General features: G+C 40.0%; 2 protein-coding genes across 5 annotated transcripts in view; one reads left to right on the top strand and one right to left on the bottom strand.

Moving 5' to 3' along the window:
• GMPS (guanine monophosphate synthase) overlaps positions 1 to 24,962 on the bottom strand; it is a 54,816-nt gene extending 29,854 nt beyond the window's left edge. Inside the window, exons 1-3 of one of the 4 annotated variants that reach the window (XM_070577730.1) lie at positions 24,345 to 24,962; positions 6,799 to 6,980; positions 3,625 to 3,739 (exon numbers count right to left, since the gene is read on the bottom strand). In XM_070577730.1, coding sequence (XP_070433831.1) covers positions 3,625 to 3,739; positions 6,799 to 6,980; positions 24,345 to 24,371 — 324 coding nt within the window. In that variant the 5' untranslated portion in view covers positions 24,372 to 24,962. Of the gene's footprint in view, positions 1 to 3,624; positions 3,740 to 6,798; positions 6,981 to 23,281; positions 23,561 to 24,344 lie in introns of those variants that run through there. The other 3 variants (XM_070577731.1, XM_070577732.1, XM_070577733.1) reach the window with 3 other exon arrangements.
• SLC33A1 (solute carrier family 33 member 1) overlaps positions 24,790 to 26,590 on the top strand; it is a 56,581-nt gene continuing 54,780 nt past the window's right edge. The window contains exon 1 of the mRNA XM_070577735.1: positions 24,790 to 25,256. The gene's annotated coding sequence lies outside the window, so the exon portion shown is untranslated. The remainder of the gene's footprint in view (positions 25,257 to 26,590) is intronic.

Raw genomic sequence — 26,590 nt, 5'->3', positions numbered from 1 at the left:
GATCCCATTTAACACCTCTTCAGAAAGACAAAAAAAGAAGAAAAATCTCACCATGTCAATACTTCACAGGGATACAGAGCAGAGGGAATTTTTATATACTGCTGTTGGAATGTAGATTGGGGGTAAATATCATCACTTAGTGAAGTTGAGATACAGCATTTTAAACCATGGTTACCCAAGAAAAAAGTCTGTGTATGTACAACACGAGAAGACAAGTACAAAAATAATTGTAGCAGTATTATCTGTAACAGCAAAAAAACTGGAGAAAGACCAGCAATACCAACAATGGAATGTATAATTAATTTGTGCTATATTCAAACAATAAAATTCAGTAGTGAAAATGAATAACTTACAATTAAATGTATTAACATGAATGAATCTCAAAACCAAAGCTGAAATTAATACACACAGTATGATTTTATTTATATAAAGATCAATGAGCAAAACTAAATAACATTATTTAGGAATATAAACATACATATAAAGCTATAAAGAAAAGAAAGGGAATAAACAACAAAATTCAGAAAAAGTGTTAGCCCAAGAATCTGAGCAAAGAAAAATATAAAGAGAGTTTCAAAAGTTGTAATATCCTACTTCTTATGCTGAATTGGGGGTAAATCAGTGAGAGAACAGGAGCAGTGAGCAGGACAGACTTTTTTCTTCTAGGGCAAAGAACTACCAGGAAGCAGTTAGAAAGGCTCTGACAAGAGAGACCACTTCTCAGAGAAAGATGGCACGTAGACACTGAAATTACCGAAATTTCAGGACACCAGAGGGGGCAAAGGCACATCCTCAAGTGAGAACTTTAGTGCCAAAATTACCCAACTAATCATCACTAAGAAGTGGCAGTCCTTCACCAATAGCAATACTTTATGGAAAGACAATAATTTCTACCCAAAGGACCAAGATCAGCCTATTCTGTTATCCTACTATGAAAGTTCAGATGGCACAAAGGCAAAATTTTTTATGCATTTCACATGAGCAGGCCCGCCTCTGGCTACCATAAGATCCCTATTCAATGACAGAAAAATCTGGCCTTACAATTATACAGGGGACCAACATAATGGTCAAGCAGCCACTATCACTTAAATTAAGGAAGCATCTTCCAGATCTATTGCACTATAAGTGGGTCCTAAAAAATACCCTTGTGAGACTCTTCCTTAGAGAATGTTATATAGTGCTTCACAATACACTAAAAACCATTCAACTTAAACTTCTGCTATAGGATTAATACTGACTACTCTGGTTAAGAGTCAATAAATTACATAAATACATTACATTCTGGGAAAAAGGTATATTTAAAAAAAAAGTCAGACAATTTCCAATGTTCACCTCAATTGGGATGCAGGCTCTTCTAAGAAAATACATTCGTTAGAATACGCAGTGGAAAAAGTCTAAAAGTAAGTTACTATCCAAGTCAAATTCACAATCACCATTTGGCTTTTTGGAGAACACTAACAGGGGGAAAAGACCCTTTTACTATAAAATGCTTGTTTCTAGATAAGAAAATATCCCTTGTTGTAGATTTTGTACTTTACATATTTTTAGTGACCAGTATTTCCTCTAAATCAAAGTGGAAAACAACAATCAATTAGCAAGAAATGAAATCAGATAGAGCTGTTTTACACACGAGTGATTTCTAATATTCTGCTCTTGTATCAAGAAAAGGAATAATAAAAATATTCGCATTCTTATGTGAACACTGATTGATATTTCTTGCCTTCACTGAAAGCTCCTGAGTCAGCTGGAAGAAAATCTATTGGTCCGTTCACTTTCTACCTTTCAAACAGCTTCCCTCTGTGCAATACTCCTATTAAAGCACAATAGTTTCAACCAGGTTGTTTAAAAAAGAAAGAAACTCATTCTGTTTTGCCCACTTACCAAAATTTTAAATTATCCCCAATCCAAAGACTTAAAACAACTCAGTCAGTGGGAGAAAGAATGCAACATCTTTACTATTAAGCCATACGTGCAAGAAATTGAAAATTAACAGGTAATTCTCAATAAAAATTAGGGAGGACCAGAATATCACGAGGGAATTAAAAAGCTGATATTTTAGTTAACACAATTCCATTTTGGCTAATTAGGATCTCACACATCAATTTCACTTGTATTCTGACCCTGTCTTCCCTTTCACTTCAGTACGTGCTAAAGTCAAACAGGAGGCAGAAGGGAAAAAGAGTTCAAGCTAACGCACAAACATGTGAATCCACAGCACTACATTTATCTGGCTATTCCTATCATGGCAGAAAATTCTGAGTTTATAAAAAAAAAAGTATCCTGCTTCCGACACTAGAAAAGGCAAAATACTGTAACATATCAGTTAATAATATTATTATATTACTCAGGGAATACTTCCCAGCTAACCCAATTTTCAGGTGATCTGGTTAAATAAGATAAATTGTTAAAAATTTTCTCAACTAGAAAATCATTTTGCTTACAATCACCATGGATAACTTTCCTTAAATTTTTACTCATATCCCCACCTCCTTAGTAAATAGATCTTAGTGAATAAATCATTCTTTCATAAGTGAGAATTTAGCATTTATTGGCTCAGTATTATCTTTCTATCATCTATTCAATAATCACATTCTACTTGTCTGGTAAACCTACACTACTTAAAAATAAAGTAAGCACAACAGCCAAAATAGATTTCTAAACATTTAACTCATAGAAGAAGAGCTCAACTCAAGACCTCAGTTAGTCCCTATTTATTCTTGCTTTTGATATAACTCCAAGATACATACTTATTAACAAACATTACCATGGAGACACCTCGCAGACACCACCTTAACCAAATGATCAATATAAACATCACATATCATGGCACAAATCAACACTGTGTGCTCCCTAACAAGGAACTCTGAAAACAGCTCAGCAGCACTTCCGTCCTCCTGCCAGAAACACAGAACCGGAACCTAAGAATGAGGGAACATCAAACCAACCAAAACTGAGCAATGTTCCACAATGTAAATGACATGTACTTTTTTTTTAACTGTCAAGGTCATGAAAGGGAAGGAAAGATTAAGGAATGGTTCCAAACCAAAGGAATCTAAACAGACAAGAAAACTAAATACAACACATGGTCCTGGATCGGATCTAGGACTTAGAAAGGACATTAACGAGACAAACAATGAAAAGCGCACAGTCTGTGGACAGATGCTAACACTGAATCAATGCTAACTTCCCGATTTTGACAGTTGTACTATGGTTATGCAGGAGAGAGTCCTAGTACTTAGGTAATACAACAAGCAATAGGACACCATATCTGCAACTTACCCTCAAACAGTTAAAAATGCCAAGACTCAGGAAACTGAATAAAAGTACACAGGAGCTCTGCATAGTATTTCTGTACCTTTATGTAAATGTGAATGTCTAAATTTTTTTTAAATGGACAATGTGTTGTTGAATACAGTAATAACATACTTACTTTTCTGAAAATAGGTTCCTACTCAGGTCAGTTCTGCCATACTAGTGTAGCATTTCATAAATAGTTGCAATACACACAAATGATCTCATACAACTAAATATCCTAAATACTCCAAAAACAGAAAATACTAACACAGTAGGAGTCACAAACAGAATAAAATTAAGTCAACTCTTAAGGCCAATTCACGGATGTACCTGCATGCCATAGCAAATCCCAAGAACAGGCTTGCCAATAGTGAATATCGCTGGGTCAAACCAGGGTGCATCTTCCGCATACACAGAATTAGGTCCTCCAGAAATGATAATAGCACTGTGGATTTAAGAAAGTGGGTCAGTGAAGAACCCCTAACTGCTAATTTTTACTCAAAGTCTATGCCCTCTCTCCCTTGTTCCACTGAGGGAGACTCAATACAGATTCAGAGACTGTTACGTGTTCGGTATATTGGAGCAGACTCAGATTCTATCACAGCTAGTTAATATCCTTCTACACAGCTTCATTATCTTTACTTTATTGCAATACGTGGAAGTCTACCAATTCAACATTCACTTGTAAATAAGCACAAACTTTCAAATATATAAATACCAATGTTTCTACCTGTGAAGGTTAGCATGCATTTGTTTCAACTGTTTTCTTCATCAATGGAAGAAGCAAATGAGAATTCTAAAGGGAGATGGAGAAAATATAGGTCTTCTGGGAGACAAGGAGTAAAGCAGGTCACAGGACAACTGAAGGTATTATGAAGGTCCTGGATGACTCCGAGCAAAACGCTCTACAACAAAGGATGGCAGACTGTGAAGAATTACCTAACTTTGCCTGTTTAAAACCTGTCCAACATTCCCAACAGTTTTACCTGAGACCCAGGAAAGGGAGCTAACATCTTTTGCCCCATACGCCCTGCTCTCAGAACCAGGTCTATATTACAACTTAGCATGTTACAGCTTACAGAGCCTTCTATGGATTCATTTGGGAGTCAAATATTATTATAAAGAAAGCAGCAAACTCAGGCCTATTCTATGTTCCTCATCTGACCACTGATAGGTCTAATTTGGCCCTCAGTATTCACTCAAAAAAATTTAGAACACTTTAATATTATGAATCTTACATAAAAATTCAGATTTCTGGTCTTTAGGAAAAAGCAGAAAAAAATCTGTCATCCTGGGCCTTCACCGTGGCATGGCCACAAGTAACTGGAGCCATGGGCAGACCTGCACCTTCAGACTCCACGTGCTCTCCACCCTGACACACAGGCCCACCTGCAGAGCACAGGCAAACTCAAGCCCCTCACTCGATTTAAAGTACCCTCAAATTCATTTTAAGTTTGAGTTTTCAGGAGGATTACAATTTACTTTATAATTAGTGGCTGCCTGCCATGTAAAAACATACAAACTAAAATGCTAAGCTTATACTACATCCAGAAGAATAACATAACAAAAGTCAAATTCATAAAAATTGCTCTGCAAGCGAGGGCACTTTAAAAAATATATAACAATATTTAAGTGAGCTCAAAAGCCCCACTCTTTCAACTCTGTATCGGGAACATGAATTATGGTATATATTATGTCTGTTAGCCTATCTCCTACAAAAGAGCCTGAAGACAACCACTCAGATGATCAATGTGACAGCTTTTAGATAAAAATTCTAAAGGGATGAGGGGTTAGCCCAAAGGATAGCTATGTAACGTAGCTCCTTAAAAATGCAGAAGCTAAAATTCTGTAAAACACATTTAATAAAACAATCAAGACCTCTAGAATTGTAGTATGTTATCTTTAGTTGTATAAAGGATAACCACCATGGGGCCCCAGCATCCCTCAATAATCTGCTAAACAACTCAAGGCTGTAAGATTCTTAATACTATTAGAAAGAAAAGGCAGTAGACTCAGGCAAGGATAAAACTTAAGCAGCACTTAAACCAATTACAAAAATTCTTATCTCAGTAAGTCTTTAGAAGAGCTAATCACTCATCCTGAGTCTGCTATTTCTACCCTGCTATTATTCTGAAACTAACTTGCAATCGCAAGGCCCAATAAGCCATACGCATTCCAGATACCAATTTTAGGTATGAGGCAGATTAAGGTTCTAAAAAGAGGTAGGTTAAGATGTCTCTCATATCATTAAAACTAATCCTTATTCTAGAAACACGGTGGTCAAACACGTGTCTCAGCAGAAAGGATTATAGGAATGAAAGCTACAACCTGTAGTTCCCACTCTACACAGAAAAGAACCTCTAGGCACAAGCGGAACAGGAACTGTTTAGGGTCAGGGGACAGGAAAAACAATCAAGACTTTTATTTCCAAGCATTTGGCGACCCTATTCTAAACATTTAGTCTGGGTTAGTTTGCTGGGGAATTTCTGTTTGTTTTGGGTGGGAGAATGCAGCATGGATCTCACAGAGCCATTCGGATTTCTCAAACAGTTTTCTGATTCCCCTAAAACTGGTTCTCACTGGCCATCAAGATAGCTGAATTAGATAAACTCAAAGGTCCTTTCTGACTCTAAAAGTCTACAGTTTAAAAAAACAGCTGTTTTCAATCTGCATCCTGAGACTAGAACAGGGTTAAATTTAAACCTGCCCTTTATGGGGCAGGTTTTTTTCCAATTCATTCTATTTCAGAAACAAGAATCCCAGGATAATATATACAGGTCTACGAAGTCTTTAAAAGTTAGCCACTTTTCTAATGGAAAAAAATTATGTTTTTAAGAAAAATTAAACACATATTTTGGAAGAAACATAGCATTAAGGTTTAAGAGCCAATTAAGGATATAACCTGCAGTTGCTTGCTTCTGGATAAGGGTCAATAAAAAAAGGACATCAATTCCATGAGAAAAGGCATAGTATTAACCAGAAACTGTTGTTAAAAGGAAGAAACTAAATATATAAGTTGTCTGTCATTTTGACTAGTTCTAAGAGTACAAGCTGTGGAATTAGCACTTATATTAAGAAATCTTAAGACTTAAGAAATCTTCATACTTTAGAAACCAGCCTCTTGCGATAGGAAGCAAAAAAGACTCATTGTACACAGAATCCTTCTCATTTAGGTATTCTAGCCACTGCACATATTCCTTTGATCAAATGCTCTGGAATATGGATGAATGAATGACCATAACAGCCAAATCTAGGCCTGATCCAGACATCCTATAAAATATAAAATACTCAACTAAGTTCTTATACCCATGCAATCAAAATCTTTTCCTTTAATTTTTTAAAATTTTCCCCTATTTTTTTTTAATCAAAGTCATGGGAAATTTCTTGTAAAACCATTCCATGTCTTATCTTCACAAAAAAATGTAGTGCCCAAGCAAATTAATAATAAAGTATCTCACAGTCTAAGCTCAGCCTCCTCAGAAAAACATAAGTGAAAAGTGTTACCGGAATCCTTGCTCTTTTATGGCAAATGCTGGTGTTTCCAAGGGGAAGATTTCAGACTGCACAAACAGTTCCCTCACTCTTCGGTCTATGACTTTCCCATACTGAGCACCAGCATCCAGAATGACAACAGCTCCTTCGCAGTGGCGGCGGCCATCCTTAAGGTCTCCTCCAGCATTCTCCAGCTGCAAGTATTAACACAAATGTCTTCTTAATCATGAAAATTAGAGCTACTCTGAAAAACAGTGGTCATTGTCAGCTCCAAAAACACAGTGAAACAAAAACTGTTAACTTAGGACTTTCTGAGTTACCAATTCAAAACGCTTCTTTTAAAGGGAAGAGTCTTACACATATCCATATAGAGGCATACATAAACACTTTCATAAAAGCCACCATTTACTTACTACACGATACAGTCACCACATATGACGCATCTTGTGTGCATTATCTAATATCATAGGGTGAGTATACAACACAGCTGTGCCAAAATATGGTCCTGGTAGATGCCTGTTATATTGGCATTATTATTAATGGTGCCTCCTTCGAATCTCAAAAGCATCCCAATTTGGACAATAAATTATATGGTCACCCTACCCAACAGTCACAGTACTCCTAGGAGGGATATACAGATGAGGAACTGAAAGTTTGCTGCCAGAGTATAAGCTTGCCCAAATCCATCTTATTAATATTTTTTGTATTACCTGAGGAAAATGACATATATGCATATAACCTACACATTAAAATTTTTAAAAAGCTTTTTACTGTTATCTCTGCCAAGTGTACACTGATAACACACTTTTCTAGAAAGCAATTCGGCAAAATGTAAAATTTTTAACTATGCGTGCTGAAATATTTACCTGGAACTGGCTTCAAACAATGCAAGAGTGGGTGGGTGTGGATGGAACACAACTGCCAATGCAGTAAAATCACTGGAGCGGGGTGACAGGCACACTGAGCTTGTTTTAGTTCAGCCTGTATTCTGTTTATATTTTACATAAGAAAAAGCTTTAAAAATTTGTATGTGCCTTGGAAATCCACTTGGAGGACACGTACACAATACAATCCCATTTTAAAATATTTTGTGTAAAAGTGCAAGAGTGTTGTGCATGTAAGAAAAAGAAACATTTGTACAGATATACACCAAAATATTGAGAGGTTATATCGGAATGATGGGATTACAGGTGATTTTAAATCAATCTTTCTTTACACTCCAATATTTCCTAAATGTTTACAATAAACATATTTTTGGACTTTTTCCCCTCCAGTTGTAAAATTTGCACATAAAAAAATTTAAACCAGTCCTCTAGGCCCGCGTGTAACCCTGTCTATCCCTCTTCCCTCTCTATTTACATGAAAGAGTAAATGCAGACCTCACACCGCCACTAACACTGCTGCTGCAGTAGTGAGAAGCCACCTAGAGGGGCTCTGTGGGAGGGACCTCACCACAGGCCAGGATCACCGAGATCACGAAAATGAAGGTTTTAATCATATCAATATCGAATATAGAAAAGTCAAATCACAGAGAGCGAAGTTTATAGAATATTAGTGCAAGAAAGGCTAAAACTTTCTCCTTTTAAACCTTTGCCCTTAGTCTTAGTGCACGCGCGAACGCACAAGCACCACGCGCGCGCACACACACACACACACACACTCCCTTCTAAGGAATTTACCTAGTTTCTTAATCTTTTTTTGTAAAGAACAGTTAAAGTATTTTCGAAAGACACTGTTACAGTGTAAATTTCTCAGATTCAGTCTCATTATCACCTTCACACTTTTTACCAAATCCAAGTGCATCCAGTTTATTTTCACAGGACAGTCAGAGTTCTCACTTTGCATGACTTTGATATGCACACATTTCAGTGACCACTGTTTATACCAAGGCTTAGTTAACTAACACCAGTCCCCAACAGCATGGCTCAGTCACCATTTATTAAATGTGAGTAATTACATCAAGTACAAACTCGCTGCCAGCTCTTCAGTCCACAATCATCACATAAATAACAGAAGCGCATCATAATCAGTGACCAATCACAGCCCTTCTTTCAAGGCTGCTGGTGATTAGTCACCACACAACAGCCAAGAAGAGTGTGATTGTGTTGCCTCCTTGTCACCCAGTGAGAAATCCACACAACATCTTACACATATGGATAATCCAAAAAGGGGTCTAACCAACAAAGGTGAAAGTGCAGCAAACAAATGAGAAGTGACGCGCTGGAAGAGAAATTTGAGACCCATATAAGTGCAGTTACAGAAGAAATAGTGGGCCACGGCAATGCTGACCCTGCTGCACTTGGAGCAGCTCTAGATGTGCAGCCAGAGGAGCCGCGAAGGAGAACTCAGGGATGTTAGGGAGGAAAGCGGCTGCAATGAAAAGGATGAGAGTATCCCAGAGGAAGTAGCTCCAGGAAAAAGACTTCAAATTAAAGAAACTCTTGGAGATGTTTTAAAGCGCAAAGGAGAGAATACTGAAAGCCACAAAAGCCCAGGGAAGACACAAAGGGAAGCACTGTTCAAATTACTCTTGTAAGTTTTTTAACAAAGAAATAAACAATTCTCAATGTTTCTAATGTTTTAAGTTATACTTAATTTAAACAGAAGAGGGAGCACTATAAAGTTCTAAAAGTTATCTGAACCAAGATTCCTTCTAAAAATTCAGGAAAATTAAAATCACATAAAAGAAAAACAAAAGGTAGAGAAGTTAAATTCCATACAAAGTTACCAAAAGTTAAAAAAAAAAAAAAAGAGTAAGGAATAGAATAACATCTCCACAAGAGACCAAGGCAGAAAGACAATCAACAGATCGATACTAGAAGGAATTATTTCTAAATGAGCTAAAAAATATTAAGAAAATTATACAAGGAAGATAAGAAATAAGTGTTGGCGAAGATGTGGAGAAAAAGGGACCCTCGCGCACTGCTGGTGGGAATGCAAACTGATGCAGCCACAGTGGAAAACAGTATGGACGTTCCTCAAAAAGTTAAAAATATAACTGCCATATGATCCAGCAATTCCACTTTTAGGTATTTATCCAAAGAAAACAAAAACACTAACTCAAAAAGATACATGCACCCATGTTCACTGCAGCACTATTTACAGTAGCCAAGGCTTTGGAAACAACGCAAGCGCCCAGCAGTAGATGAATGGATAAAGGCGAATGGATGAAGACTCAGACACTACGTCACCTGCCTGAGGACACCGGCAAAAGCCGGACTAAAATGTGAGTCTTTTCTAACTCCAAAACAATTAGCACTACAGAAGGAAAGTGCATAAATATGCATTATATTTTTGCAAGACTATCTTCAAAATTATTTTATATTATTTTACTACTTAAAAGGGGTAAGCTTTATTACTTTAGAAAGTTTGCTTACTTGAGTGAAATAATGTTCTGTTGATGTCTGAGAAAATTATCATTATACTATATAAATGATACCAGAAACTGAATGTCATCAATACTAAACTCAAGTTGTTGCCCTTTAAAAAGACCTTTCACTTTTTTTCTTTTTTTTTTGAGGAAGATTAGCCCTGAGCTAAGTGCTGCCAATCCTCCTCTTTTTGCTGAGGAAGACTCATCCTGAGCTAACATCCATGCCTTTCTTCCTCTTTTTTTTTGTATATGTGAGACACCTACCACAGCATGGCTTGCCAAGTGGTGCCATGTCCGCACCCGGGATCCGAACCGGTAAACTCCAGCAGCCAAAGCGGAACGTGCGCACATAACTGCTGCGCCACTAAGCCAGCCCCTCACTTTTTCTTTTTGAGGAAGACTGGCCCTGAGCTAACATCCATGCCCATCTTCCTCTACTTTATATGTGGGACACCTATTATAGCACAGCTTGAGAAGTGGTGCCATGTCCGCACCCAGGATCTTCACCGGTGAATCCCGGGCCACCAAATCGGAGCATGAGAACTTAACACTGTGCCACCAGGTCGACCCCTAAAAAGACCTTTCACTTTAGAAGTCTTCAATTGTCAAAATAAAATTAAAAGTTTAGGGTTAAAAGAGATTTTTAAAACACACATTTTAGTGATCTGGGATACTCAATTACCCAGAATAGTCTGTTCACTATCAAGATACTCAAAGTTTGACCACATTTACTTATCTAATCTCACCACACCTAACAACTCTGGAAAAGCAGTACAATTTCTTCACAAAATGATCCAACACCTCCAGTACTTTAGAAATTTCAATTGACTTCAAAGGTTTTTCATAAGAGACCCTCATCTCACATCAGAGGCTGAATGAAGCAGGTGCCCACAACTAAAGGGGAGGCTCCCTAGCTCCTGACTTTACCAAAGACTTGTTCTATCCTCTTCTTTTTTCATTTAGAAAAATGTTAAACCTGCATAAAAGTTGAAAGTATGGTACAACGAACACCACCCTCCAACTAAATTAAACAATTAGTAATATTCTGCCACACCTGCTTTATTTCTATTTATATATACTTTTTCCTCTAAACTACTGGAAAGTAAATTGTAGATATTTCGCTCCCCCCAAAATTTTCGGCACACACCTCCTACGAACAGGGACATTCTCCTACGTAACTACAATACCATTATCAAATCCAAGAAATTTAACACTGATAGTATCTACAAACGAATTTCCCCAAATGTCACAAATAATGTCCTTTATGGATTTCTTAAAAATTCCAGGGGCTGGCCCAGTGGTGTAGTGGTTAAGTTTGCATACTCTGCTTCACTGACCCAGGGTTCCCAGGTTCAGATCCTGGGCACGGCACCAACCTACCCACTGCTGGTCAAGCCATGCTGTGGCAGCATCCCACATACAAAATAGAGGAAGACTGGCACAGATGTTAGCTCAGCACAATTTTCCTCAAGCAAAAAGAGGAAGACTGGCAAGAGATGTTGGCTCAGGGCCAATCTTCCTCACCCCCCCCAAAAAAAAAAATTTCTGGAACCCTATCAAGGACCACACACTTGGCACATGCACTGTCATGTCACTGTCTCCTTTAATCTAGAAGTACTTACCTGTTCACCTTTTTATGGTCTCTCATGACACTGACATTTTTTAAAAGTTCAGACCAGCTTTTTGTACAATGTCCCACAACCAGGGTCTGTTTGCTGGCTTATTTAGAACAATTAGATTCCAGATAAACACTTTTTGCCAACAATTTTACATTGGTGATGTTATCACGTCTCTGACGTGATACAATGACAAGGACACAATGTCATTTTGTTCCACTCTGGTGACGACTGACTTTGATCACTTTTAAAACATGCCTGTGTGCTCAAAAGAAAAAAAAATCTGATTCAAGCCCTCTCCCCTGCTTAAAACCCTACAGTGACTTCCCCCTAGAATAAAGTTCAACAAAGTCCAAAACACTTTCCAAGCCCTATGAGACCACGGCCTACTCTTGTAGCCTAAACTGCTCTTTAAACTCTGCACAGTCCCACAGAGAGGCATGTTGTCTTCTCTGGCTGAAAAATCCCAACATGGATGAATCAATCTCAAACATGCTAACTGAAAGAAGCCAGACACCTGTGAAGTCACACTATTTCTCAAATTTCCCATTAGCCCAGTGACACGGCTGCCACTGTCATGGTCACAGTCATATACAATTTGATATAAAATCTCTTAAGGGTAAGAGATTCCCAAATTTCTCAGGAAATTTCCCTTAGAAGAGAAAGATGCACCAAGGGTTCAGGGAAAGAACTATAGGTGAACTTGGCTGAAAGTCACCTAGAACAGACGCTGGAGCTTTACGTAGCTCACCAGGCGTACCACTTCTCTATGCATTCCACGAACAGTTGAGCCAGGTCCCTGGAAAGTGCAGCGTCTTGTTACTCCTAGTGGTATGATTAGACAAGGCCTTAACATTTCAGTCAGCTAAACGTTTAAAGCCATCTGAAGGAGGACTCAGTTCTGGTTATTACCTGAAAAACTTCCACTGACATCTTCTGCTTAGATCAAGAAAGTGCTAGTATCAAAACCTGCAGAATGAGTTGTCAGTGGCCTGGGAAAAAAATTCTAGAAGTAACTGAGCACTCTCAAGAAATGCCAAATCATCAAAATTCTGGATGGTGTAGAAGGATATGTGGAAAAGCAGGACCTGGACAATTCAAGTCAAAAAGTAATTCAGAAGAGTCAGACTGAAAGCAAACAAAGTTTAGAAATACCAAAACTAATTTATTTCATATATACATGTCTGTGTATATACGTATACACACACACACGTGTCTTTTATCTATTTATAAGTGGCATATGACTCAAAAAAAGTCTAAGTCTCTTACAACACACATAAAAAAATTTTAGGTGCAAGTACTGAATACAGGTGACAATTAGACAGTTGTTCATTTTATGTAACAAATGCATAAAATACCTTTAAGAAATGGTATTCTACCTCAGAAAAATCTAGCAGTCAGGAAACATCCTCTGATGCAGTAATACATAATACTGGACACGTTTAGCTGTATAAGCATGCTTACCAATCATCAACTGTTTCATGTTGCCTAAATTATCATCACTAACTTTTGTTCCATTTGCCTTATAATATTCAGCACTGTAAACAAAAATGTTGATGAATCAATTCTTCTGAGTTCATTTTTCTCTCTCTCCTTTAATCCGAGCATGCAACAGAACCCTACTGGCTTCTATTGGAATCCTTCAATCAATCACGTATAAGTTTTCAGTGTCCAGATACAAGTGCCCAGTGACGCACGTGTTGTCTCAGCTTTTCACTGCTGTTGGTTTGTCAATGACTTCACACACTGAGAAAACTCCTTTCTCTCACGAGATTTCAAACTAGTATTCATCACTCCTATTTGTTTCCACATGTTATCTGGGACCAAGCAACCATCATCTCGATATCGTTTTTAACTTAGTTATTTTTTCTCCTTTACTGAACCAATTTGTCCTTCTGATTAGAACGTGACCTTCTTTTGAATAACCATCTATTTCTCAATTCCAAATCCTCTTCTACCCTATCTATAAGGGGTCAACAGCTCCTTGCAAGTCCAAGTGGGCACCACTCCTGAGTATAATGAACAGTCTGAATGTACTATCTACACCAATGAATTAAAACAGTCAAGCTTAGACTCAGATACTCCTTCCAGCACCCACATAAAGATGGCCAGACTCCCACATAGACAAACTCTAACTGTGGAAGTGGTGTTGTACCTGAGAAAGATCTAGCAGTCAGACATCCCCTGATACCTCATGGTTGAGGAATCTTACCTTCTCAGATAAATTAAAAGCAGTTCTAATGGATTAAATTTATACATATGAACACTGGGTAAGAAAATAAAACCACAATACTGTATTATCTTTCTCCTCTAACTTGAGGCAAAATAAAGACTTAGTCCAGTGTCACAATTTATAACACCAATTTTTAAACTTTTTGAAACCAACAATCTCTTTTTTCCTTGGATTTCAATTACCCTAAAAGAGGTCTTTCCAAAAAGTTATGGCAATGTTATTTAGTTGACAAACTGTATTTATGCAGCCAGTTCCAAATTAAATAAGAAAACTTGGCACTGTTGGCTAAAATCAAAGTACAATATTCTTTACCTGATGATTTTTAAACCCTTAAAAATTTTATTATAGCTACTCTTCTATTCAGTGGTAAGCATTAGCCAACTGAGGAACATGGTTATCTCAGATAAATCTAAACCACTATCAATCAGCCCAAAGCAACCTGCTTATTTCTAAAAGTTGGCAGGCTAAACACACGTACATACATACACACACACACACACACACAGACACTATTTCGTGACAACTATTGTCATAATACTACTAAAATACTGGAAGGAAAAGTTCTGCACTGTGTTCAGTCTGATTATCTTTGTTCAGTCACACTGCTCACAGGTTTTTTCTTTACGTTGACCTTCAGTTTTCCCAATTGACTTTGCGACTGACTCAGATTTATTACTTTAACAGAAAACACTTCTTCGGAAGGTGATTTCAAGTGTATGTATATGTGTAGCCTGTTCACATGAACAAGGACCAAAGGTTCTTTGCAAAAAAGTAAACAAAGAAATAGAAATAATACCTATTTATATCCGAACTTCACTGTCTCTCTTCAGTTCATGTCCCCATATCATCAGTATACTAAGACCTCAAGATGACATTTTTCACGCAGAAATAAAAGATTATGAAAGGGCTATCTCTTCCTAAATATACTGAGTTTGTGAACAGACTCAATTTTGGCTCTCATATAATCACTATTCCTAAAATACTTTTAAGAAGTAATTTTAGCTTACAAGAGATCTATATGTTTTTTTCCTAACAAATAAAATTGTAAAGTTTAAGCAGTAGAATGTCACAGTTTCACAGGTATTTAACACACGGTCCATTTTTCAAAATGCTACTATCATACTTCATAAACCCAGTCTCATTTCTACATGTGGCCCTGTCTACTAGTCTGGAAACACTATTAACAAAATTGGTAAAAGGAAAGGAATCAAGCACGCATTCTGCCTTTCCAGTATGAACCCTACAACAAGTAACTACAGAATTAACGAGAGAAAGTTCTTTACAAAAGAAACCCAGAAAGAACAGAATTAGAATACCACCATTTTGCCATCCCTAGTAAAATAATGGAATCTAAGCTACTGTGATCCACAAAACGACCAGTGCTGGCCTGCAAACTGTTACCAGTTCATAACATGAAAAGGTACATAAATTTTTTTTTTTTAAAGATTTTATTTTTTCCTTTTTCTCCCCAAAGCCCCCCAGTACATAGTTGTATATTCTTCGTTGTGGGTCCTTCTGGTTGTAGCATGTGGGACGCTGCCTCAGCATGGTTTGATGAGCAGTGCCATGTCTGTGCCCAGGATTCGAACCAACGAAACACTGGGCCGCCTGCAGCAGAGCGCACAGACTTAACCACTCGGCCACGGGGCCAGCCCCCATAAATTTTATATATGGGATCATAAACTCATATAAGAAGTTGAAAGAGTAATTTTATTTCTGTTGAATCTGCAATAAAAATTTAAGGCTTTCATTTTCTATGTCTTAAATTTTTAAATTTCATTTGTCTAAAAACGTATTGTAGTTTACAAAAATATAAGTAATCAGTGGATTAGAAATTTTTAAAAAACTGGTTATTTACTGCAGATCTGTGAGAAGCACTGAACAACGGTGCATTTTTTAAAAACTCAGCCTTGTTAAATCCAGAGTGCTTCTAATTCTATTTATTCTCAACAGCTTTACTATTATTTTTGAACTCAAAATTCAGATTGCTACTATCAAATAAAATGGTTCATTTCTACACTTACAGTTTTTAAGTTTATAAAAGTAGCCTGTTTGCCCACAAACCACAAACTATTTCCATTAAAATACAGCTGAATACAGTACCTTTAAAAATATCCTTAAGGATAAAATACTATCATGTGATTTTTTAAAGTGTGTTTTACTATAGCAAGGTTTCTCTCTTCCTGGCATCAAGTAGCCTATTATTACACCCTAAATATTCCAAACTGTAGAAAATGGGAAATACCAAAAATCTATTAGGGGCATCATCTGACCCAGCAATTCCACTCTTAGGTATTTCTCTAAGAGAAACAAACACCTATATCCATATAAAACTAGAAACAATCCAAATGGCCGTCAATGTGTCAAAGGATAAATAAATTCTGGTATATCCATATAGTGGAATACTATGCAACAGTAAAAATGAACACACTACTGATACACACAACAACATGGATAAATATCAAAAACATTATGTTGAGTAAAAGAAGCCAGAATCACTGTATGATTCCATTTAAAAGTTCAAAAACAGAGAAAACTAAAATACATATGGTTATAGAAATCACAACAGTGATTCTGCTGCTGGAGAAGTGGAGAGATGGGCTGCTAAGGGGCATGAGGGAACTCGGAGAGTGATGGAAATGTTCTATATCTTGACTGGGGTAGTGGGTACATGGGTATACACATTTGCCAAAACTCAAAGGATCTGTGCACTTCACTACGTGTACAATTTACCTCAATAAAAACAAGCGAAATAAATCACCTGTTAGTGACCTTTTTCAAACTGCCATTTCTCTCCACAAACTGAGAGACACACTACAATAAGCAACTGTTACCCTCCGCATGCAGGGGCACTGGATGGACAAGCTCTACTATGGTGTCCATTAACAAGGCCAACACTCACTCAAATCTAAGAGTCACTCAGTTACAAAACCAAAAATCTATCAGGTTAAATCCACTTAAGTGGATTAATCATCCATTAAAAGTTTATACTTTTGCCCCTAAAAATTTTCACTCTAACTCAAACTATATCCACTCAAACTATACCAATTACCTTTAAAATAGTCTAACGCTGTAAGTGTTGGGCCTCATTTCACCTAATCAGATGTTGGAATTGGGAAGAACATACCTCACAGTCCATTACAATAATGTAACAGTATGAAAATGGCCCACCAAAATATAACACAGGGTCTCACACCAAAAACTGATCACATAAAGCAAGTACAGTAAAAACGTGAATGGTATCCAAATCATTCCATGAGGCCACTATCATCCCGATACCAAAACCAAAGACACCACAAGAAAACTACAAATCATTCTCTCTTATCAATATAGATGCAAAACTCAACAAAATTGTTAACAAACCAAATCCAGCAACATATAAAACAGGATTATACACCATGACCAAGTAAGATTTGTCCCAGGAAAGCAAGTTTGGCTTAACATAAAAAATAAATTAATCTAGGGGCCGGCCCCTGGCCTAGTGGTTAAGTTCAGCACACTCCGCTTTGGCAGCCCAGGTTCATGGGGTTCAGATCCCAGGCGCAAACCTACACTACTCATTAGCCATGCTGTGGCAGCAGCCCACATATAAAGTGGAGGAAGACTAGCACGATGTTAGCTCAGGGCAAATCTTCCTCAGAAGAAAAAATCTAATACACCATATCAACAGAATAAAGAACAAAAACCATATCATCATCTGAACATATGTAGAAAAAGCATATGTCAAAATCCAACATCTTCTCATAATAAAAACATTCCATACAGTAGGAATAATAGAGAACTCCCTCAACCTGATAAAGAACATCTATGAAAAACCCACAGCCAACATCATAGTTAATGGTGAAAAACTAAATGCTCTCCTCCTATAATCAGGAACAAGGAGTTATGCCCAAACCACTCCTATTCAAAATTGTAGGTGAGGTATTAGCCAGGGCAATTAAGCAAGAAAAGGAAATTAAAAGCATTCATAGTGAAAAGGAAAAAGTAAAACTATCTCTATTTACAGATGACATGATGTTATATAAAGAAAACCTTCAAGGTTCCACTAAAATACTAGTAGGACAAGTAAGTTCAGTAAGGGTGTAGGATACAAGATAAATGTATAAAAATCAACTGTGTCTCTACACACTTGCAATGAACAATTCAAACACGTAATTAAGACAATTCCATTTACAATAGCATCAAAAAGAATAAAATAACTAAGGAAGTGCAAAACTTATACCTGAAAAGCCATGTAACACTGTCCAAATAGTAAAGACAACTTAAATGGGAAAACATTCTACGTGTGGGTCAGAAAACTTAATATTGTTAAGACAGTACCACTCCCTATACTGATCCATGTATTCAACACAATCTCTATCAAAATCCTAGCTGGCTTCTTGGCAGCAACTGATAAGCTTATTCTGAAATTCATATAGAATTTCAAGGGACTCAGAATAGCCAAAACTACTTGGAAAAAAAAAGAACAAAGTTGGAGGACTCACATGTCCCAATTTAAAAACTTATTACAAAGTTACAAAATCAAGACAATGTGATATTGGCATAAGGACAGACATACAGATCAATGGAACAGAATTGAGAATCCAAAAATACACGGTCAATTACTTCCAACAAGGACATTCAAAAGAGAAAGAATAGTTTTTTCAAAAAGTGGTACTGAACAGTCACAAACAAAAGAATGAAAACTGGTACCTAACCTTACAGCATATACAAAAATTATCTCCAAATGGATCAAAGATCTAAACATAAGAGCTAAAACTATGAAACTTTTAGAAGCAATATAGGCAATTATACAAATCTTCATAATCTTGAATTAGGAAATGTTTCTTAGATGACACTGAAAGCACAAGCAACAAGAGAATAAATAAACTGAACTTCATCAAAATTAAAAGCTTTTATACATCAGAGAACATCATTAAGAAAGTAAAAAGAACCCCACAGAATGGCAGAAAATATCTGCAAATCATATTTCTCTTAAGAGACTTGTCACTAAATAACTCTTACAAACGCAATAAAAAAGACAAACCACCTTCAAAATGGGTGATCTGAACAGACATTTCTCCAAGAAAATATAAAAATGGCCAATAAGCACAGGAAAAGATGCTCATTACCATCGTCATTAGGGAAATGCAAGTCAAAACCACAATGAGAGACCATTTTGCATCCATTACGACAGCTATAATCAAAAATACAAGTGTCGACAAGGATGCCGAGAAACTGGAACCTCACACACTGTTGACGGAAATGCAATACTGCAGCCACTTTGAAAAACAGTCCCCACAGTTCACCAAAAGGCTAACACAGAATCACTACACGACCCAGCAATTCCACTCCTAGGCACGTACCCAAGAAAAACGAAAACTTAAGTCTACGCAAAAACTTGTACAGGAATATTCACAGCAGCATTATCTATAATATCCAAAGATCACCAACAACCCAACGGCCATCAACTGATGAACAGATAAATAAAACGTGGTATATGCATACAAGGGAATATTATTTGACAGTAAAAAGAAATAAAAAGGAATAAGGTACTTAAACATGCTACAAGATGAAAGAAATTTGAAAGTATTATGCTAAATAAGCCAGTCACAAAAGACTACATATTTTAAGATTCTAGTGATAAAAAATGACCAAAATAGGCAAATCTATAGAGAAAGAAAATAGATTAGTGGTTGCCTACAGTTGAGGGAGAGGCAGCTGGGAGGAAATGAGAACTGATTGCTAAAGGACTTCTTTTGGGGGTGATGAGAATGTTCTAAAACAGACTGTACAAATCTGTGAATATACAAAAAACCATTGAACTATGCTCTTTAAATGGACAAATTTTACAGTATGTGAATTATATCAATGTTATAAAAATAATTTATAAGAAAAGTGAATGGCAGTCTACGTAGTGAACACAGATGTCGACTAAAATTTCTTCCAACGTCTGTCTGAAAACTTTCATAAAATTTTCAATCGGGGAAAAAAATCAGCACAAAAGAGTTCCACTATTACCAATAATATATCAAAACAATGATGTATCTACAAGTATTTTTATTCATATAAAATTTCCCCAATTAGTTAGAGACTGTTCACCCAAAATTTGCCTAAAGCAGAATTTTACAATTCTGGAGTCCTACATTTACATTCATAATGAGACTCAGAGAAAAACAATTACTAAAACTAATCACAAATAACAGACACAGTGAAGGTGATTTTAAATTTACATAGATCTCCATGAGTTCTGAGGGATAAAAAGATTCTGTTCTAGTGACAAACAGGAGTAACAGGGAATTTTACACGGTCAGGCAGCTTTAAAGGTTTGGGAAACATCCTCTGCAAACGTTACAGCAGATTAGAACAGATTATTTTACCTTTCCATCAGTTTCAACACTGCTGATTCTCAACTTTTAGAAAACAAGTAATCTGACACTCAATTTTTAAGAATTTTAGAATAACTCTCGGCACAGTTATTAACTTAGAAAAAATTATTCTATCATATACATCTTAGACTTGAATTTTAGTCAATTTTGAATACGTCACTAGAGAAATCAAGATCCAAACTCAGGACAATATGTGCTCTATAATTAGACTGACAATATGGCCCAGTTTTCCCAGGATTGTCCTAATTTACACCTGTTGTGTCCACATCCCATCTAGCTCAACGTTAGTCTCATGTTTCTCCTTTTTTAACATATCATAAGTAACTGCATTCAAGTCAGCTAGGATGGGCTTGTTACACTTTCACTTTCTACCTCCATCTTCTGCCATGGCTTTGTCCACTGCTGTGTGAAATGCAGGTGCCACGAACACAGTTCTCACTTTAGCTTCTGGTTCAATCTGAAAGCCAACCACTGACAACCCACCTCTCTTTCCTGACCCTTTCCTGATAAATGAAGTACACGGGCAACTAGGGGCAGCTAACTCTATCCAGCCTTGGGTGTTGACAGGAGAAATGTCTGAAGCTACTGCCCCTGCCAGCCACTTGGTATGCCTGCCAGTTGTGCAGAGCCATGCCTCAGCTTGCAAGATGCACAAAACCTCCAGTCAGCTGGGTCAGTGGGAAACTAAGTAAGGTGTTTGTGAAATATATGCAGGAAAAAGATGCTGTATGTTCCTGTGCATAATGCACAGAGAGTAATTTGAACACTCATGCTACTGGAGTTTTGCTATTTATTTACTGTATTGTGTAAATCCACAACTGTTTTGTTTTCAAAATTTTATTTTATAGCAATTATTATAAATTTAAGTTATTTTAGCACTTGCTTTTATGCTCAAGTGCTCCACTTTAGACAGAGAACATATGGTCACACGACTATAACTAAACACCTTATTCCCTAACACATTATAATGGGCTACATTAGGGAGCATCTCCCAGGTCCTCAAAACTATGAATCTGAAGTGATGGCAAGGGTCCACCAACGAGAAACTAATATGACATTATTACTACAGTAAAGCCATTTTTTGAACCATTGTGATTCTTGAGCAAATACAGAAACGTCTCTGTTCCACAATAAGCAAAGAAAAAAAATATTTTACATAACCCAGAACTATATCTGCTATATAAATATTCAAAATTCTATGAAGCAATTACTTTCTTGTTGATTCACAAAGTGCTTCAGAATTATCTATTAACCCTGAGGACTTCATTCATTTTGAGCATCTAAACAGAGTTCAGGTTAGAAGGATGCATGAAAACAGTTCAAGTACCATAACAAAGGAAAGCGTTATTGTGGAGAGCAAATAATTCTTCTTTACTTCAAACAGCATCCCTTGGAATATAATTCATTAAAGAGCAAACACATTTGAAAAGGAATAGGACACGTCTATACTTTTTAAAAATGCTTAAAAGACAATTATTTTTCTTAAGTGACAAGTTGGCCCAAGCTAAAGGCAAAGTCATTCCTGGAGGACTTTCAAAACCTTCCAAGTCTAAAAACGGAAAACAATAAAAACCATTCCTTCTGTCTGCAACAGCTCTTCCATCTCAGATGAGTATCTTAAAAGGTGGAACACAATCTGAAGTAAAAAAAATAACCCATTTTTTATTTTTGAACAACAAGGTACTACAGGGTTATCTTTTTTTTGAGCAAGATTAGCTCTGAGCTAACTGCTGCCAATCTCCCTCTTTTTGCTGAGGAAGACTGGGCTAAGTCTACTTTCCTCTACTTTATATGGGAGACGCCTACCACAGCATGGCTTGCCAAGCAGTGCCATGTGCACACCGGAGATCCGAACCGGCGAACCCCGGGGCCGCCAAAGCAGAACGTGTGCACTTAACCGCTGCACCACCGGGCCAGGCCCCAGGGTTATCTTTTTAATGATAGTCATTTAATTCTCAATGCATCAATGATAAAAACCTCAGGATATCTTTCCATTCAATTCAAAAACTTAAATTTAAAAATGGCAAATTTAAATTTTTAACTTTTGATGTCATTAAAGATTCTATATCACAGAATAATCAGTAAACTTTTATCAAACAATTTCAACCTAAGAATGATATACCCTGGTCAACATCTCAGCAAAGGTGGTGGGACAGGTCCCGTTCCTACTCCAACAAAGTCTGAAGCTTAGGGCCAAAGAGGAAAACTTGACAAGGAGCCCAAAGAACATTACTCTGATAATCCTCAATAAAAGTGGAAAATGTAACTATGTCTAAAACTTGACATATACACATACTATTTATAACACAACACTCAACAGCTGAAAAAAGTTTTTAAAGAAAAGTTGACTGCCTATGCTCATTTATATGAAATAAGATCTTAACTAAATAGTCTACCAGATCCTTAACTAAGGAAACCACCTTTGCCATGGATGGTGAACCAAAGTAGCCCTGAAGAAAAAGAAAGCCGGGTCCTAATCCCAGCTACGTTTTTTCAGTTTAGGAAGCTACAACACAAAGGTCCCTTCCAACTCTAACATTATATTCTAGGGCTAAAACTAATGAAAATAGCCCAAATGTTTTTACAGGTTTTAGGCCTCTCCCTAATTTCTATCATGGAAAAATGTTCTTTTAGAAAATCCTGACAAAAATAGAAATACACCAGAATAGGAATCAAAATCAGCTCTTTGCCCACTCTAACTCACGACCGGGGCTTCCGCACAACTGTCAGGCCCCACAGACGGCGAAGCGGGCTGGGTCCGGCACGTGTCCTCCAGGCGGAGGCAGCGCAGGGTCAGCGGCAGGCTACGGAAACAGACACCTGCTCAGATCTCGGGGGGACCTCCTGAAAACACCTATGTCACCTACTTCATTACGCATGTTCCTCCATACCTAAACATGTTTACCTGAAAAGTTTCCTATGATCAAGGACACATCAGGGTTTAACTGTAGGGTTTCTTCCTCCGTAAGAGTACACGAAATAATCAGAGTTGACGAAATAACGTTGCTTCCCTGGCTTGCTCCTCTTGAAAATGCTTCCAATTCGGTCCACATCTACTTCTCAGTCTAGTCTCTCACACACACACAACATACTTACGCTATGAAACATAAAGCACCTTGAAATAAAAATAAGTTAATGAGAATTCACCTGAGGCTCAAACATACCAAACGATCAAGATTCTCTTTAAAAGCCAAGTTGAACAAAACAAAAAACACTAGCTAAGGAAAAACGTGTATGTTGTACGCTTGTAAAACAGCTGGGGAACCGAATCTAGAACCCGATCGCTTAACTCTCCTCGAACCACCACCCACCCCAGCCTGCGGCCTAGGCCCGAGGCCCGAGGGCGCAGTCGCCCCTCCGCCGGCCCGGGAGGCGCGGGCCCGGGGACGGAAAGCCGCGCTCTGCGCTCCCGGCGGGGGCGCCCCGGCCGCGCCTCGGGCCTCGCCCTCGTGACCACCGGCCCCGCGGCCGCCGCCTGAGCGCGCCGGGGGCTCCGAGACCCGCTCCCAGGAGACGCCGCCGGACGCGGCCCGCGTCTGCGCCCCCGGCCGAGGAGCCGCGCTCCCGGCTGCGAGCAGAGCCTCTTCCCAGGCGCAGAGGCCAGAGCCGACCCGGGACGCCCAGACAGGGCGCGGCCGGCGGGGACCGACCCAAGCGAGCGCCAAGGCGGGCTCGGAGCGGCCGGCAGCAGCGCCGGCGACCCGCCACCGCCGGGCGGCCCCGCGCGGGGAGGGGCGGGGCGCGGCACCCTCGGGCCGCCGGGGGTGCTAACGGGGACGGGGGGGAAGGCGCGCCGAGAGCAGGCGGGAAGCGGCGCGGCGGGAAGACGAGGCCGGCCCGCGGAGGCCGGGGAGGCCGCGGACGCCCGTCCCGACGCCGGAGAGCTGGCGCGGGCCCGACACGAGCACGGTCAACAAAGCAGCCGCGCGGCGGCGGGGCCCGAGCCGCGCCCGCCCGCGGAGACTGACCTTGGAGTCTCCGTTGCACAGGGCCATCGCGCCGGGCCGCGCGGCCGCGGGGACACGGGCGGGGCGACGAGGAGGCCGGGGCGGGCAGCGGGCGGGGAGCGGACGCGCGGAGAGGAGAGCAGGGCGCCTCGCGAAGCCGAGTCCAGCCGCAGCCGCGCAGCGCGGGAGAGCAGGCCGGCAGCGCGCACGCGGCCGCCGCCTCCCGCTTCCGCCCCGGGCGGCCGCTGGGCGGAGCCAGAGCTGTGCGGCGAGGCAGCCGAGCTGTGGACGCCACCGCGCCCAGTACACCGCCTCGGGGTGGGGCCCGCTGCCGGCCCCGCCCCGCCGCCCAGCCCGGTCCCGCGAGAGGAGGAGCCCGCAGCGCCCGGCCCCGCCCCCGCCGCCGGTCGGCCCCGCCCCGGTCCCGCGAGAGGAGGAGCCCGGTCCCGCGAGAGGAGGAGCCCACGGCGCCCGGCCCCGCCCCCGCCCCGTTCGGCCCGCCCACGGGAAGAGGCGCTCTCTCCCCGGAGCAGAACGCAGGCCCCGGCCAGCTTGCGGTCGGGCGGGCGGCCTGCATCTTCTGGCGGCTGCGGCAGGCAGCGGCGCCCAGGGCGAGGTCTCCGAAAGCGGGGCTGTGGGGACGTCTCAGGCGCGGGCGCGGCCTCGTGCCGGGCTGCGGGACACGGGCTAGGCGAGGCTGCCGTGAGGAGTGTCGCGGTGACAGACGTCAGTGCGATTTGATCGCTCGGGTCCCTCGGAAGTCCTGCCGCGGGCGCAGAGTCCCCGGAAGGCGTGGGTCGGGAGGGCAGTCTGGAAGCGGGTCGCGGGACTGGTGGTGCCGCTCTGTGTGCACAGCAGACTGTGTTTGTTCGGATTGTTTGTGGGGAGGGGCCGCACTCCTGGCAGCTGCTCCTTGGCCCCGGTGGAGACGAGGTATTACTTTGAGCTTGGTCACCTGGGGGCCTGAGTCGGGTTGGGGAATAAATAACACTTGGAACGGCTTCCACTTAACAGCTTTTTAACCAATGTTCAGTTACTGCCGTGAAGCCCACGTCTGCTGAGCCCGCGCTGGGACTCAGGCGCTAGTCCAACCCTGTCTGCCAGCAACTCATTTGCTCTGACCCATCCCCTGAAAGTACTGATGCAGTGTCGATGTTCTTACCCATGTGGATGCAAATAATCGATAGCCAACCTATAAATCAAAATCGGGCTGAGTTTATTATGAGCCAGAGTGAGGATTATAACCCAGGAAGGCCTTGGAAGGCGGTCCGGAGAAGCGTGGGTTCCAGTATAGTCGCATATCTTTTTAGAACAAAGAAGATACATTAAACGCACCCGGAAGATATTTTCAAGTATTCAGTTGGAAACTGACAGGTCAACGACCATGGTGTTGGGAAAGGGACTAATCTGGGCATTACCAATAGGGCATAGGGGGATAACTATGCATTCTTTTAAGAGTGCATTCTTTACTTTCATGGTTAAGCAGATGTACAATGTATGTTTGATAGGCTGTAACCCAGGCTTTTTAGTTCAAGCCCAATCAGTTTTGAACTTGAATAGTTACCCCGTATACCTCAATATGTGAAAATCTCTTGTCACCTACTTTCTACTAATGGGAAAATTGAGGCTCTGAGAGGTAATGTGCCTCTGGCCCTCAGTTTACCAGGTGAGGGATACCTGCTCTGGGAAAGCATAGATAGTTTATTGTTGAAATACAGGAACAAAAGTTCCTAGTGGGCTTCTGACTCATCGAAAGTATTTCACTTAGCCTTTTTTGAGCTGAAAAATGGGTGCATGAAATTTCTAAAGCCATGGATACTGAGTTCTCTTGGTAGTTCTGTATGAACAACCCAGAGAACAGTGTAGTAACCGATAAATAAATGATGAGCAATAGGATATATATTGGACTATATGAGGAAGCCATTTGGTGTAAAACTAGTTTGGCCTGAACTTGTTTTTTCAAAATGGCCTGACATGGCTGTTCAGCATGGAGTGTATATCTACTTTAAGTATTTACCATGTCCCAAAGACAAGAACAATGCCCCTAAAGATAAGGATGTAACTTCCCCTACATTGGCATTTCCTTAAGATAAGCCTCTCTCCCTAGGCTAGGGATTGATTGCCGACCTGCTGTGTTCACCCAGCTTGAGACCTCTTTCACGGAAATGCTGTGCCAGCCAAGCAATCTCCTGACTATTGTAAAAGGGACATTCCAATCATATGTGAGACATGCTCTTCCACGATATATAACCACTCCGGACACCTCA

This window comes from Equus przewalskii, chromosome 15, assembly GCF_037783145.1.
Source record: "Equus przewalskii isolate Varuska chromosome 15, EquPr2, whole genome shotgun sequence".
NCBI lineage: Eukaryota > Metazoa > Chordata > Mammalia > Perissodactyla > Equidae > Equus > Equus przewalskii.
Note: the sequence above shows the minus strand (reverse complement) of the source record. Positions and strands in the feature narration are given on the sequence as shown.